A 16,228-nucleotide genomic window follows, 5' to 3' on the forward strand; every position below is an offset into this window, starting at 1 on the left:
ATTGTTACATTTTATAAAAGGAAAAATATCTAAGTGAACGCAGAACATTATAATGTATAAACAAAAATGTTCCATCTTAAAAAATCATTTCTTGCATTGATTAATGTGTTTATTTTCAGGGGTCAGACCTTTCGCTTGTCCACATTGTGAAAAAAAGTTTCGGACTTCAGGGCACAGGAAAACGCACATTGCCTCACATTTTAAACAGTGTGAGTTACGAAAATTACGTCATCAACGTAAGCCTGGTAAAGTACGTGCTGGGAAGACTAATGTTCCTGTATCCGAGATCCCACTGCAGGAGCCCATTCTCATCACCGATCTGGGTAAGTGCTCATTACCCATAATTCCCAATGTGAAGCTAAAGAATAAACAGATTGAAATATTATGTATGCCTACATGCTGTATTCTTTATATAAATATAATGCAATGCATTAATACGTTATTAAATGTGAGATAGTGTTGTCAGTATGAGTTTGAGTCTACATTTATTCTATGTACTGAATTTTAAAATGGGGGGGGGGGTGCTTCCTATTTTTTCAACCTGATAAACTGATATTCTTTTTTTTATGGCCCATGTTTCTAAAAATGAGGTTTTGTTACGCTATTTAACATTCATAAATGGCACAGGTGCCACACAAGAATGCTAAAATTGAATTAGTCGGCCATAATCATCTTTCATACGCATTATGGGGGTGATTAGTGATAGGATTAGTGATGAGGAATTTGTCCCTGTTCCAATGGTGGGGGGGTCTGCACATGCTCGTATTTGTGCATGTGCAAATGCCTTCCACAAGCATTCGCACGTGTAGGGGAGGGAGGGGGGCGGTCAATGGGCCAGAACAGAGGAACGCCCCAAAGTTTTATGGGCGTCCCCATAATCTGGACGATGCCTGCTTGGCGTCAGCACCTGCTCCTTCTGACTTAATTTCACATCAGGTCCTACTGTACATGCCCTTTTTTTGTTGGTTTTCTTTGTGCTGAAAAGTGATTTTGAGTCCAACATTTTTAATAAAACGATTGTTTTTCCTACAGACCGGCATGACTTCGGTAAACATGTAAAATATACAATTAAGGAAAACATTTTGGGTGATTTTACAATGGCATATAAAACTATTTTACTGAAAAGCCATAAAGTCTTGTAGTTCTGTTTTATTTGAAGCATTTGCATGTTGACTATTTCTGGAAACAAGATAATTTAGTAAACTGTAATATTTAAGTGGCCTCTTTATCTTGCTGTGTCTGGTAGCACATATGATTTGTTACGACTACTATCTGACAGCAGCAGTTTTTTTTGCTATTAAAATATATATATATATATATATATATATATATATATATATATATAATATATATTTAGAGAGAGAGTGCGTCCGACCTCAACAAAGAAACTTGGCATCTATTTTGTTGACTGAACAAATGTTCATAGGTAAGAAGCTTATCTGTTTTCGAAGAAACTGTAATCTCATTGCATTTGACTGGTTCATTTTAAATCTATTTAAAAGTCTTTTTTTTACTTTTATATAATTAGTAAAGCTGAGAAACATACAAATCCTTCATGTTAAATCTTATTTCATTTAGGAAGAATGCAAAACAAATTCACAAAAGAACCAAATACCCTTCATGGGGTGAAGTCTGGTCTCAAAGGAATAAAAACATCCATCTTCACCATAATGGGTGAGATGTCCTAAGACTTGAATAGTGTTAAATTGGAGAGTGATAAACCACCAATCAGCTCCTACCTCTCATTTTTTCATACTCAGCCTGTAGCATGGCAGTTAAGAGTTGATTGGCTGGTACTTTATCACTCTTCATTTTATCATTTTTCAAGCGTAGTACATCTGGCCCAATGGCAGTTGAGTCGAACAGTGCAGTTATGATATTTCAAAATTGTTGATACTGATCTTCTTATGAATTTTATGGTCGATTTCCTCCAGATCGCCTCTTTATGGGGTCCACCAAGGAATATGTAGGGCCTAGTTCAATCCTGCTCCTTTTTTGAATGGAGCTGTATTATATTTATTTGCTCAATATAAAATATGGCGTAGCTCTATGTACACATGGTACATGAAGCCTTTTATGTTGTTAGAAAAAGGTATTGATGTAGTAATTAATTAACAATAAATGATTGACATTTGCTATTCCAATGACACCAGTGAGAATTCAGCACCATGGCTACTTTTACATAGTCCGATGTGGCTTTCAAAATATTAGCTTGATGACTGCTTACACCATGAAATCTGTGAGTCCACTTGTAATGCGCAGCTGCATCACTGCAACTCCCTATTTTCAGCAATGATCTACTGTATCTCATAGATGTCATCTGCAACTCCGCAGTTTCCAGGGTACTTGCAGAAATCAGTGCTATGAGTGCAGGATTGCCATCAGAAATGGTGGGGCGAGGGGCTGACAAAATAGTCACACACACTGCCTCTAGACACATACAGGCACACACTACCCCACAGACTGAAAGACACACCCACAAAACTGCCTGTATCACCCCGTTACAGTTACCATCCCGATATCTCCATCACTGTCGACAACTCAACAACTTACCCTACCCCCACAAGCACGTTGCCTAGGGTCATCCTCAACTCTGAACTGTCCTTTGTTCCCCACATTCAATCTGTCACTAAATCATGTTACATGCATCTAAAAAACATATCCAAAATACTACCCTATCTCACACAAGACACTACCAAATCTTTTATCCATGCACTCATTATATCCCACATTGATTACTGCAATAGTCTCCTAACTGGTCTTCCCAAGAACAGACTGTCACCACTGCAATCCATTCTAAATGCTGCTGCTAGGCTGATCTTCCTAGCAAGATGCTCATCATCTGCTGATCCGCTCTTCCAGTCCCACCATTGGTTACCTGTGCTTTACCGTATTCAATATAAAACCCTTCTGCCAGCATATAAAGCTATGAACCATATTCCACCAGCATATACCGTATCTCTCTTTACTTATCACAAAATATCTCCCATCTCGACCACTCCGCTCTGCACAAGATCTGGGTCTCTCACCAGCTCCCATTCACTATTACAGGACTTTCATCGGGCTGCTCCCACCCTATGGAATGCCCTTCCATGCACAATAAGGCTCTCAGCTAGCCTCCAAACTAACCTCTTCAGGCAAGCCTATCATATTTAAGTTCCATACACATAACCCTCTGAGGCACTTATGTATTATAAAGCTTCCCTTCTGGACAAACAAGCTATGCCAGGGCTGGGCAACACCGGCCCTCCAGATGTTGATGAACTACACATCCCAGCATGTCTTGCATCAGTTTCAGCATGGCCACATAGCAAAATGAATGCAAAGCATCCTGGGATGTGTAGTTCATTAACATCTGGAGGGCCGGTGTTGCCCATCTCTGAGCTATGCTATTACTGGTGCCTGTCCTTGTGTTTCCCTCCTATATCCCTATAGATTGTAAGCTTGCAGCAGGGCCCTCCTACCTCCAAGTCTGTCTGTTGTTACCCAGCTGTTTTATCTCTGTTTACAATTGTAAAGCGCAACGGAATCTGCTGCGCTGTCTAAGAAAAACATGGAGGGCCCAAATAAATGTTATTTAACAACCCTTTTCCTCAAGTAGTAAAATAGCAGAGGATTGATATATCTATTATGTGGAGGATGTTCATCATCCACCCAAGTTCTGGTGTAGTGGCTAATTCATCTCTTGTCACTGGCAGAAGAATTTACAGCTCTGTCACTTCCCAAAGTCCTGACTTATTCAGAGATGCTGCTCGTTTCCTCAGATGGTGATGGAACACACATACTTCGCTCTTTCTCATCTTCTGACTGGATTTTGTAGCATGCTTTATAATGAACTTATTGTAAGGTCTGACACCACAACCAAAATGTCATAAATATTATTTATAACGTGTGTCCTATAGAACAAGAAATATGAGTCTTGGTATAGAGCAGCTGTATGAAGTGAGACTGTCAGCTATGGGCCTGATTCAGACCTGATCACTAAGCTGTGTGTATTCAAAGCCTAGCCAGCAAGAAAACTCTACCCGCCAAACGGCATGCCAATGAAACGCTGGGTGTTCCCCTGCTTTCGCCTAATGGCCGCACCCATTCCACCCACTATCCAGCGAACATCAAAAGCCGTTCGTGCTGGGAGTTTGCACATGCGCAAACCCACACCACGGGACAGGGGAGCAAATTCAGCCTGTAGCGAGCCGGTCTGAATCACCCCTCATATAACAGGAAAAGGCAATACTGCTGAAAGGATACTTGAGTGAATTGACCACATAAGAAGACCAAGCAATAGAAAGTCTGAGCAATGCAAAAACAACTTGGTATGAAGCTAAATGAGGGGGTCCAGGTACCAAGAGACTTTTGCTGTGTACACACGGTGAGATTTACCATTTACTAAATCGTGAAAATCAAATCAATATCGCATAGAGATCAAATGGAGATCGAACATGGTTTTAAACTTTTGATATTGATTTGATGCTGATGCGTACTGCAGTTTAGCTGAAACCCAATAGCCACATAGACAGTGCAGCCATGACTGTATTAGTACAGATCTGTACTATATAGTCAAAATCGAATGCCTGTGGTTTGGCTTGCCGTGCAATTTGATCCTAATCGAATAGCAAGGCTATCGCACCATGTGTACACTACATTAACTATACATAACTGTAACATAACTATTAGTTATGTTCCTGTTATCAATCCTTACTAATGGTGCTCCAGCCAATCCGATCTTAACTGTTGTGTTTGAAAAATAACAGGGGCTGATTGGTTGGAGCAGCATTTAAGATTTAGTAATGAGTGATAACAACAATATCACTGGTTGTTTAATCTGCCCCTAGAGACATGCAATAAACCAAGGAAACAGCAGCCAATTAGAAAGAAATTAGACTATAGGTACAGTATTGAACACCTAGATCTGGCAGGAACTGTCAGACACAGCCAGATTATATTATGTCTTTAAATCATGGATTGGTTTATTTGAGTTGGGATCAATTACAAACGTTTGCAACTATAATGATTCATGTTGTGAACCGTGCTATTGCATATAACAAAAGACTTGATAATACAGTATTCTTTTCTTGATACCATACCACAAAATGTACATTTGTTTCCATCTTAAAGCTGTACGCCCAGGCTAAAGTCATGTTATCTCCACTGTTGAAACAACATCGGTACTCCCACAATAGCAGAATACACCTATATTTGTATGTGTTATTTTTAGCAAGTGTGATGTACAATGACAGAAAACACATAAAAGGTTCGAGTAAAAGCAGTATGTAAAAATCTGTTATCTCTTTAGAACATATCTGCAATCTTTTTGAAGTTCCCCTTTGGGAAACCCTGTAGGGGAGGGCTGCACAATGAACACCGTGGCTTAAAGTGCCTTAGCATACAACTCCCAGATGTCTTTTGGTGTAGGTGGCGAATCCACCAGCAACTTTTGGTGTAGTTGTGACACAACTGCATTTTTGAAGGTGGCTGGCTGCTGTATTAGATGGCTGCTGGGGATGGGAGGCCACTAAGTGTTTCAGGCTGGGCGCGGTTTATACCATTTCACTGCCAGCATGGTCTCTCAATCCCCTTCCCCATGGGGTCTGGCACCTTTTTGCAACCATTTTTTTTTTTCCACATTGAATCCTACATGATTTGGGATTGGCTGGTGGTGGGGCTACCAGAGATGAGAATATGGACGCCAGCATCCTGTAGGTGGGAAACCTGATAAGGGTCCAATAAGTATACATACATTCCTCCTGCCACCCTCTAACCCTAACTCTCATTGCTAGTGCCTAACCTTCATACCCTGCAGCCTAACCCTCCCTCCCCGCAGCCTAAACCTATCCTCAAGCGCCCCCCCCCCCCCCCCCCCCCCCCACCAGCCTAAGACCTCTGACAGTGCCTATACCCCAGTGCCAATGTCAGGATTCTGGCACCAGCATTCTGACCACCGGGATATTCACCACATCCCATATAGGAAGATTCAGACTGGTAGTAGCAAAGGGTGGTTCCTTTACTGTGGTATCTGCTACCACAGTAATTATCTCCATGAATAACACAAACTTCCCAACATCTTAATACTGGTCCCAGGACTTACCATGAAAAAGGGGGCTAGGTCCCTTGGCGTATGACCACATGTCCCGCATTCATTTTTCATCAAATTTGGGGGTAAGTCCAGCAGCTGCTGTTCTGGGTGACACAACTGGTATGCCTCCCCGTTGTTGCAGCTGCTGCCGGGGAGAGGACAGTCCGGCGTCCCCTGCAGCGCTCTGCTGTCGCTGTCTGTTTTACCCAGGAGAGGAGTGCACAGCCAGGGGGGGTGGGGTGGGCTGTGTGATGTGGCGGCCGTGTCGCTCCACGGCAGGGGGGAGGGGGTTATGTGGGCAGCTACATGGGATGTAATGGGCTGGCGGGTGATGCAGCCGACCACTTCCCTGTGACTGGGCCATCCGCCAATCAAAGCTCTCGGGCCGGCTCCTGATTGGCTGCTGGCCCGTGAGCTCTGATTGGCGGACGGGTGGTCGAATCACAGGGATGCACAGTGAGGGGTAGGAGAGATGCACGATGAGCTCTCCTCCCCTCAGGCTCAGAGGGAGAACTTGGAAGGGAAGCGGCGGCATATAATGGAGGGGCGGGCGGGCAGTTGAGCCACCTTATTTGCTGCCGTGAGCTACTGGTTGGCGACCACTGCTGTAGATCTAATGACTGCATACCACCTCATTGAAATATAAAATTATTCCAAAATACAGAATAATCCATTATCCAAAATGGGATACTCAACATGTTCTGTATGTAATGCAGTTGTGTGTTCTTCATACACACATATATATGTATAAAGCATGGGTCTTCAAACTGTGGCCCTCCAGATGTTGTGAAACTACAAATCCCAGCATACCTTGTCACAGTTTTAACACTCCCTTATAGCAAAACTGTGGCAAGGCATGCTGGGATTTGTAGTTTCACAACATCTGGAGGGCCACAGTTTGAAGACCCATGGTATAAAGAAATGACCATGTTGGTTTCTAGCAGTAAGTTTGCAGTCAATAGACATGTACTGTACTTGCCTGTGGGGTAGGGCTAGAGTGTATTACAGAATAATATCTGTATGTCTGTTAGATTTTATTAAAGATTAACCTGTTAATTAACTACCGTTTGCTTTCTGTAGTGAGCTGATATTGCCTTTAACAACAGATTCCAAAATTAGCAGTAAGACAGCGGTGGGTCCAAGAGGAAACGATATTGTGATGAAATGGTTAAACAAATAGACTCAGACATCACTGTGCTATTGAACCATAGATTTCAGTGTCCTAATTTTGGAATTGCTGTTAACATACCTAATAGCATTTTATTGCAATGTCTGCTGAAAGAGCACAAGCTATTTAGAGGCTATTAACTTTTGTCATACAAACAACTTTGTTTTCCCCTTTATTTAGGTCTCATCCAGCCTATCCCAAGGAATAGCCAATTTTTTCAGAGCTACTTCATTAATAGTTACACACATGAGGTTGATCGGCCGTACAAATGTTATTACTGTCATCGAGCTTATAAGAAATCTTGTCATCTCAAACAACATATCAGGTAATGGGAAAAGTAGGGACACCATATTGTCCCCAGAATTGTGTGCATATTACACACACACACACACACACACACACAAAACTTGTTTAGAGTCTAATGCAGGCGGATATAAATTTCCCCTCTTCCCCGAAGATATCGATTGTACTGCCAGGGTTTTATTTGCCTTGTAATATTGTTTTCATATGTGATACTGTGGCTATGTAACACTTTCAAATCAATTTAATGAAAAAATGAGATTTCACAATGTGTTCAAACTCATTTCCAGAGCAGTGTTAATAGATGGCAGCATGACGGTTTCCAAGCAAAATGTCATTTACAGTGTTGTTCTGTCTGTAAAATGATACAGCATTAAGATCTGGTTCTATATAATATATAGCCCTATGTTTGTTCTGCTCACTTTGAGAGAGGAGAATTCCAGATTTGAATTGTGTAATATCTATTTCAAGATTGTCTATAAATGATAGTTATGTGTTGAGAAATACCAAGAAGAAAACCAAAATCCAAGCTCAAGCAGATGTTTCCAAGAATAAGGTGATAATGAGCATGTGTAACACACTTGGAATGCTTGCACCATATAAATAAATGTTAATAAAAATATATACGCACTCCTATATTACCCTGATCTGTAGACAAATGGCCCTGATTAATCATTGTAAATAAAGGTGCACCTATAGTTGCAAAGTACCTATTTTTTATATTTTGGGTATGTGCAGAACCTGTTCGAATGGATCCTGCGGTATAGGACAAAGGCCGGCATCAGACTGTCATTGATTGACAATCCAAATCTTTTTTGTGTGCAGAGAGGGGGGTGGATCATTAGATCAAAAAGTTTTGATCCAATGAAGCAGCTCACTTGTAAAAGAGGTACTTGTTGATAATCACGGCTCCCACGATGTGCATCGCATAGCAAAAAATCGCATCGCATGCGTTTTTTAACAGAAAAGCATCCAAATGCATTGAAATTAGTATCAAACATGTTCAATGGCCCCCAAATGTAATTTTTGAGGCTGTACCACCCCCACTATCAACGCGAACCCGAAGCGTGGCGAGCGCAGCAGTACGCGTCCTACGACCTTTTCATACCCCCACTATCAACGTCGGCGTGGAGTTGAGAATAGAAAGTGTGGCGAGCACAGCGAGCCACCGAGCCCGAAGCGTGGCGAGCGGACACGGATACCTTCACAGGTATACGCGTCCCCTCACGGGCTTCACAGGTGTCCGCGTCCCCTCGCGGGGCTCGCTGCACTCGCCACGCTTCGAGCTCAGTGGCTCGCTGCGCTCGCCACACTTTCTATTCTCAACTCCACGCCGACGTGGATAGTGGGGGGAAGAAAAGGTCGTAGGACACGTACCGCCGCCGCTCGCCACGCTTCAGGTTCACGTTGATAGTGGGGGTGGTACAGCCTCAAAAATGACATTTGGGGGCCATTGAACATGTTTGATATTTCAATGCATTTGGATGCTTTTCTGTTAAAAAACACATGCGATCGCATGTGATTTTGTAAAAAAAAATTGGTAAAAAAAACCTGCAAAAATCGCATGCCATCGCATGCCACTTTATATGGCATGCGATGGGAGCCGTGATAATCCACAAGTACCGTAAAAGATGCCACCTGCTGCATCACCACACAATGCTATCACTGTTGCTCTTTTACAGGGGATACACCCCCCCTCAACACCGCGGTCTCAGGACCTATTGTAACTACCTTATGCCCTGCTCTATTTGTGGACCAAATTAGTTTTATTTTATATTGATTATTTTTACATGCACATTTAATTTATAAATATTTTATACAGAGTGACATCTTTTAAAAGGATAGCTGATTTTCTTGCTTTTCCCTTTTGTAATATGTGGAGTTTAATACAACTATATATTCTCTTTTACTTTTTTTTTGTTAGGTCTCATACCGGTGAAAAACCCTTTAAATGTACCCAGTGTGGGAGAGGATTTGCATCATCTGGTGTCTTAAAAGCACATATTAGAACTCACACAGGATTAAGATCCCACAAGTGTCCTATATGTAATGGAGCTTTTACTACTAGTGGAAGCCTCCGACGTCACATGGGAATTCATAATGACTTGCGACCATATATGTGCCCTTATTGTCAGAAAACATTTAAAACCTCCTTAAACTGCAAAAAGCACATGAAGACCCACAGGTAAATGAAGTGCATGTTGTGCAATATTTGTATTTTATTGTTGTGATCATTTGCGATGGGTATGGTACAGTCCCCTGCTCCTCAGTACACCACCGTCCATAGTAATAGCACCATTGTGATATTATTACTATGTAGTAATTCATTCTTCTCAAATAACAATAGATTTTTATTAGAAAAATTGGCAAAGCTTTATGACACCGAGGCACACATTCTAAACGCTTAGTCTGTCGATGGAAATTAAGAATTTTTACGAACTCGTGTGTTGACATTTTCAATTAATTTGATTCTGCTGCACAAACCTGGAAGTCCAAGAAGAGGTGGCCAACTACAACATACAGTATGTGCGTGGCTTGTTCCCGATGTGACTACATGTAGTGTAGCTTGTTCACTTACAGGAAGTCATTCACAGAGAACGGTCTCCCTAGTGAATAGTGGGCAGTCTTTAATATTTAAGTTAGTATCAGAGGCAGAACTACCATTGGTGCAGCAGGTGCAGTGCACTGTGGCCCCTAGGACTAAGGGGTCCACTGCTGCCCCCTGTCACCCACTGTTTTTCCATTTCACCCACTGCTTTTCTTTCACCCATTGCTGTGTTGCACATTGTGAACTAGAGTTGGAGTGGAGGAGGGGGGCCCGAAATATATATTTTCCTCCTGAACTCACCACCAACATGTTTTGCCACTGATTATTGTAGCCGCTGAAATAGGCAAAGTAGAGAATGCAAGGTTTATGTAGCAAGGAAAATAAGAAGGGTGGTGTGGCTCATCTCTGCACTTTCCTAATATTGTAGTAATATTGCAGTTTGCACCATCTTCACAGAGCCAAGTTTCCGTATCATCTTAGCAGAGGCCATGAATGCCCAATTTTTAAATAGAGCTGCATTATAAATAATACAGCAACAAACGGTAGTGATGGAATCAATGCAATTCTGCCAGTTAAAACTGTATAGTTTCTCTATAGTAGAGCTTGCACATTACCTACTTCCTATCTGTGAAGCCAGGCGGACTATGTTTGGGGTTGCAGTGGCTGCGTGTGACATCACACAGCCTCTGCGGCCTTTCCCCTGAACACACCTGTGTTTTCTGGACCGTGCAGTGTCTGAGTCTTGTAGCGCAAGGTGCTAGTTATTATTGCGGGTGAGAATATGTTAGAAGATGCCGGGAATATTGAAAAGGGAATCCTGGACACTTTAGCGCAGGGTCACTATATCCAGAATCAGTGAGAGATAGGAATCACATTTCTCAGGTGTACTATATCCCAAAGTGTGAATTAGCCTTAACACACTTTCAATGGATGTATCTGGTTCAAGCCTCTGATGTAGCTGGTGGATGGGTACTGGATATTACTGCAAACAGGGTTTAGGATATGACCTGAACTGGCGCACTGCTGCCTGAGAACTGTACTTTACCCTGGTAATCACCCAATAACCCTCCAAATACCAAACATACAACAATGGGGATTTCCAAGTCTCTGGCGCAATACTTGAATGAGGTGAGTCTGAAGGTCTTTATCTTCCGGTATCTTCACACTTTTCAAGGGTATTCTCAATTATACATAAAAAGAAAGAGGTGATCAATGGTTATACTGACTCTATCCCAATTTAAAGAGGAGACAATATGAGGTAAGTACAGGCACGTAGCGGTTTATTTTCTTCTCTCTTCTCTTTCTTTCCTTTTCTTTTTTCTTCTATTTTCTGCTTTTCTATTGGGTGTTTCTCCACTGGGTGAATTTATTTATCTCCGTGAAAATGAAAGTGAAAGATGGGGGTTAAATGAGTGGATCTGTAAATTTTCAAGAACACCCCGTGCAAATTAGATACAGAGAACAGTGGTGATCGTACCTTACTCACCCGAGGATAGAGCAAGATACATATATAAAGGTATCTTTAGATATAACTGTTTAGACAAAGTTGAAAGAGTGTGCGTACCGCACTTACGTGGGTGGATAATGGGTATGTACCCGTAGCGTGTTCTTTTCCTGTGTGGGATTCTGTTTCACCGTGAAACCCGATTTCTCTCAATTGAAGTGTTGAGTAAATAAAAAAAAAAAATAATGAAAATATGGTATTAGTGAATGAGTATTATTTCTTTATCTATACCCCTATATATAGAAGGTAAGTATAGGATGCAGGTGCCTTTAAGTATTTAAAGGTGAATAGAGGTACTAATGGTGTACCGTGACTCACACTCTAGTGTGTAGAGGAACACCCAAAAAGGTTTCTTTTATAGAAGATGGATGACTTCACCACGTGTTGTGCTCATATATATTAATCATATATATACCCAAATTTAATCCAAAGGACAAGAGATATGCATACCAAAACTTACAGTAATGTAAGTTTTTCACCACCTACAGCGGTTTCTTTAGCTCTGAGTGGTAATCCGTTTGTGGGGATATTTCTCCTCCCAGGTATATTTTAACCAGAAAAAGATTTTTCTCCCTTTTTCTTTATAAAAAAGATTCTTTATTGTACCATAGAAAAAATAGATAAAATGTCCTCCATCCCAACAATGGAAGGATCACAGAGAGTTCCAAATTTGTCCACAAGTATCCACAGTAAACCAGAAAAAATACAAAAAAAATACAAAAATTAAAAAAGTCCAAAAATAAAATTTTAAAAATACATACAGGTGAAGGTGATGGCTGCTCACTCTCCACAGAAATAGTCGACGCGTTTCGGTGTCTAGGAACACCTTTTTCAAGACATGTCTGTGGAGGGTGAGTGTCCATCTTTTATACCTAAAGCAGCCAATCATAGTTTACAGGAAGTGAGGTTTCACAATGTACTTCCTTTTTTACGAAATTACATTAAAAGCAGATTTACAAGGGTCATATATTCATACACAATAATTTTTTATGCCATTTGTGATTTGAAAACCACATTTAGTCCATAATTCCAGCAAATATATTGTCCGATTAAAGAATAGTATACATGGCCGCCATGACAACCTATTGGTCACTTCCGGGATTCGTATCAGGCGGCTCCGTTTGTCAAATAAATGGAATCAGGGATAGAAGCGGGCCGATGCGGGTGTTCATATCAGGTATATTCATCGCAAGTGTAGGCGATCGTCGCTGTTGTTGCTTTGGATTTAAGCAAAGCATAACCGTGTGTATAGCTCCCTGGCTTCCGGTCGTTGGACTGCAGACTACGGAAGCCTGGAGGGATCAAACGACTGGAGTCGCATGGTGACTTCTGGGAATTGGACCGCAAAATGCGGAACAAGGATGAATCTGTGTTCCACGGAGTACCTGTTGTCACAGCGACGCGTATATCTGAAATTTAAACATAAATTAATGAATATTACATACAAAATGAAGGCAAACATGCAATATTTCCCACTTAAATTAAGCAGCAAGGACATAGAGTGATGTAATGAAACATAAATGAAGCAGAAGAAACATACATATATGCCAGCGGTATACGGGCTGAAGTGGTACCTATAGAAACCACTTCAGCTCAAAATCGCTGTTTAAACCACCTGGCAATAATGTCTTACAATTGAAAATAAGATTAATTTCTGATTTGGCCAGAGCGGAGGTGTTATCATTATGTCTGAGTTTTTCTTTTTTTCATAGTTTTATGATTTATGGTTTCTTTTATTTTTAGTGGCTCTATTTCTCCTTCTAATTTGGAGTTGTCATAACCACAGGCCATGAATTTTGTTTTCATCTCCATTGCCTGTTCCAGGAATATTTTATCATCGGAGCAATTTCTCCTTAGGCGCTGAAATTGGCCCTTGGGTATGGAGTTGAGCCATTGACTATGGTGACAACTGGAAGATGGAATATAAGTGCCCGAGTCTGTGGGCTTACGGAAATGTTTGTGTTTTAATACCCCGTCCTCTATGTATACAGTGATGTCGAGGAAGTTGATGCTTTTATCATCAATTTCAAATGTCAATTTTATATTACGGTCATTATTGTTGAGGAGATCACAGAATAATCCCAAAGTTTCTCTGTCGCCCTCCCAAATCAAAAAAATGTCATCTATGTACCTTGCGAAGGACATCAGATTCGCCCCAAACGGGTTATTTGCCCAGATGGTATTGAGTTCCCATGCCCCCATGAATAGGTTGGCATAGCTTGGGGCGAATCTATTGCCCATCGCTGTTCCTGTTCGCTGGCTATAGAAATTATCGTTAAAAAGGAAAAAATTATTTTGTAAAATAAATGCTATACCATTTAAAATGAATTCTTGAATGCCCTGTGGTTAATAGAACGATGATATGGGTATACAGAGTTCAAAATACTTTCTCTCCCTGTCAGACAAACCACAGGGCCTTCGCCTTGGGAGGGCGACAGAGAAACTTTGGGATTATTCTGTGATCTCCTCAACAATAATGACCGTAATATAAAATTGACATTTGAAATTGATGATAAAAGCATCAACTTCCTCGACATCACTGTATACATAGAGGACGGGGTATTAAAACACAAAATTTTCCGTAAGCCCACAGACTCGGGCACTTATATTCCATCTTCCAGAGTTCACCATAGTCAATGGCTCAACTCCATACCCAAGGGCCAATTTCAGCGCCTAAGGAGAAATTGCTCCGATGATAAAATATTCCTGGAACAGGCAATGGAGATGAAAACAAAAATCATGTCCTGTTATGACAACTCCAAATTAGAAGGAGAAATAGAGCCACTAAAAATAAAAGAAATCATAAAAACTATGAAAAAAAGAAAAACTCTAATGAAACCTTTGCGCTGGCATTTGTATCGACATACACTGAGGAACACAAAAAGATAGAAAAAATCTTTAAGAAACATTGGAAAGTCTTGTTGTGTAACCCTGTGTTGAAAAACATCATACCAGAATTACCCAAGCATATCTACTGCAAGGCTCCAAACATTAGATCAAACTTAGTTAGGAGCAATTATATTAAAAAAAACCCTATGTCAAGAATTACCTCAAAAGGTTTCTTCCGTTGTGGGAGTTGCATTGGGTGTAAAAACACCAAGAGCAAAGGTACTAACAAAATTACCAACTATGAGATCAATGGTTTCAAAAAAGACTTTATTACATGCAATGTGAAAAACATAATATACACTATTGAATGCAGCTGTAATAAACATTACATAGGTAGAACCACGAGGGCACTTAAGACCAGATTGGGAGAGCACATTAGGAACATCAAAAAGGGCCTAGAATGCCATGCTCTATCAGCACATTTAAAAAAAGTGCATAATTGTTCCCCTACTGAAATAGTGTCTTTCTGTGGTTTAAAAGTGGTTAATAAGAGCATCAGACATAATGATAACACCTCCGCTCTGTCCAAATCAGAAATTAATCTTATTTTCAATTGTAAGACATTATTGCCAGGTGGTTTAAACAGCGATTTCGAGCTGAAGTGGTTTCTATAGGTACCACTTCAGCCCGTATACCGCTGGCATATACGTATGTTTCTTCTGCTTCATTTATGTTTCATTACATCACTCTATGTCCTTGCTGCTTAATTTAAGTGGGAAATATCGAATGTTTGCCTTCATTTTGTATGTAATATTCATTAATTTATGTTTAAATTTTAGATATACACGTCGCTATGACAACAGGTACTCCGTGGAACACAGATTCATCCTTGTTCCGCGTTTTGCGGTCCAGTTCCCGGAAGTCACCATGCGACTCCAGTCGTTTGATCCCTCCAGGCTTCCGTAGTCTGCGGTCCAGCGACCGGAAGCCAGGGAGCTATACACACAGTTATGCTTTGCTTAAATCCAAAGCAACAACAGCGACGATCGCCTACACCTGCGATGACTATACCTGATATGAATACCTGCATCGGCCCGCTTCTATCCCTGATTCCATTTATTTGACAAACGGAGCCGCCTGATACGAATCCCGGAAGTGACCAATAGGTTGTCATGGTGACCGTGTATACCATTCTTCAATCGGACAATATATTTGCTGGAATTATGAACTAAATGTGGTTTTCAAATCACACATGGCATAAAAAATTATTGTGTATGAATATATGAACCTTGTAAATCTGCTTTTAATGTAATTTCATAAAAAAGGAAGTACATTGTGAAACCTCACTTCCTGTGAACTATGATTGGCTGCTCTAGGTATAAAAGATGGACTCTCACCCTCCACAGACATGTCTTGAAAAAGGTGTTCCTAGACACCGAAACGTGTCGACTATTTCTGTGGAGAGTGAGCAGCCATCACCTTCTTTTCCGGAGACACTTTGGATATATTGTATGTATTTTTTAAAATTTTATTTTTGGACTTTTTTAATTTATTTTTTTTTTGTATTTTTTCTGGTTTACTATGGATACTTGTGGACAAATTTGGAACTATCTGTGATCCTTCCATTGTTGGGATGGAGGACATTTGATCTATTTAATGGTACAATAAAGAATCTTTTTTATAAAGAAAAAGGGAGCAAAATCTTTTTCTGGTTAAAATATACCTGGGAGGAGAAATATCCCCACAAACGGATTACCACTCAGAGCTAAAGAGCTAAAGAAACCGCTATAGGTGGTGAAAAACTTA

At 40.7% G+C, this 16,228-nt stretch overlaps 1 protein-coding gene across 3 annotated transcripts in view; it reads left to right on the forward strand.

Annotated features, from left to right (window-relative positions):
• The window catches only part of ZNF236 (zinc finger protein 236), a 141,847-nt gene that overhangs the window by 53,466 nt on the left and 72,153 nt on the right, over positions 1 to 16,228 (forward strand). For all 3 annotated transcript variants that reach the window (XM_083187759.1, XM_083187761.1, XM_083187760.1), the window contains exons 12-14: positions 120 to 323; positions 7,422 to 7,566; positions 9,466 to 9,726. In XM_083187759.1, coding sequence (XP_083043885.1) covers positions 120 to 323; positions 7,422 to 7,566; positions 9,466 to 9,726 — 610 coding nt within the window. The remainder of the gene's footprint in view (positions 1 to 119; positions 324 to 7,421; positions 7,567 to 9,465; positions 9,727 to 16,228) is intronic.

The sequence above is a fragment of the Crinia signifera genome, chromosome 5 (genome assembly GCF_055691185.1).
Source record: "Crinia signifera chromosome 5, ASM5569118v1, whole genome shotgun sequence".
In the NCBI taxonomy this organism is placed as follows: domain Eukaryota; kingdom Metazoa; phylum Chordata; class Amphibia; order Anura; family Myobatrachidae; genus Crinia; species Crinia signifera.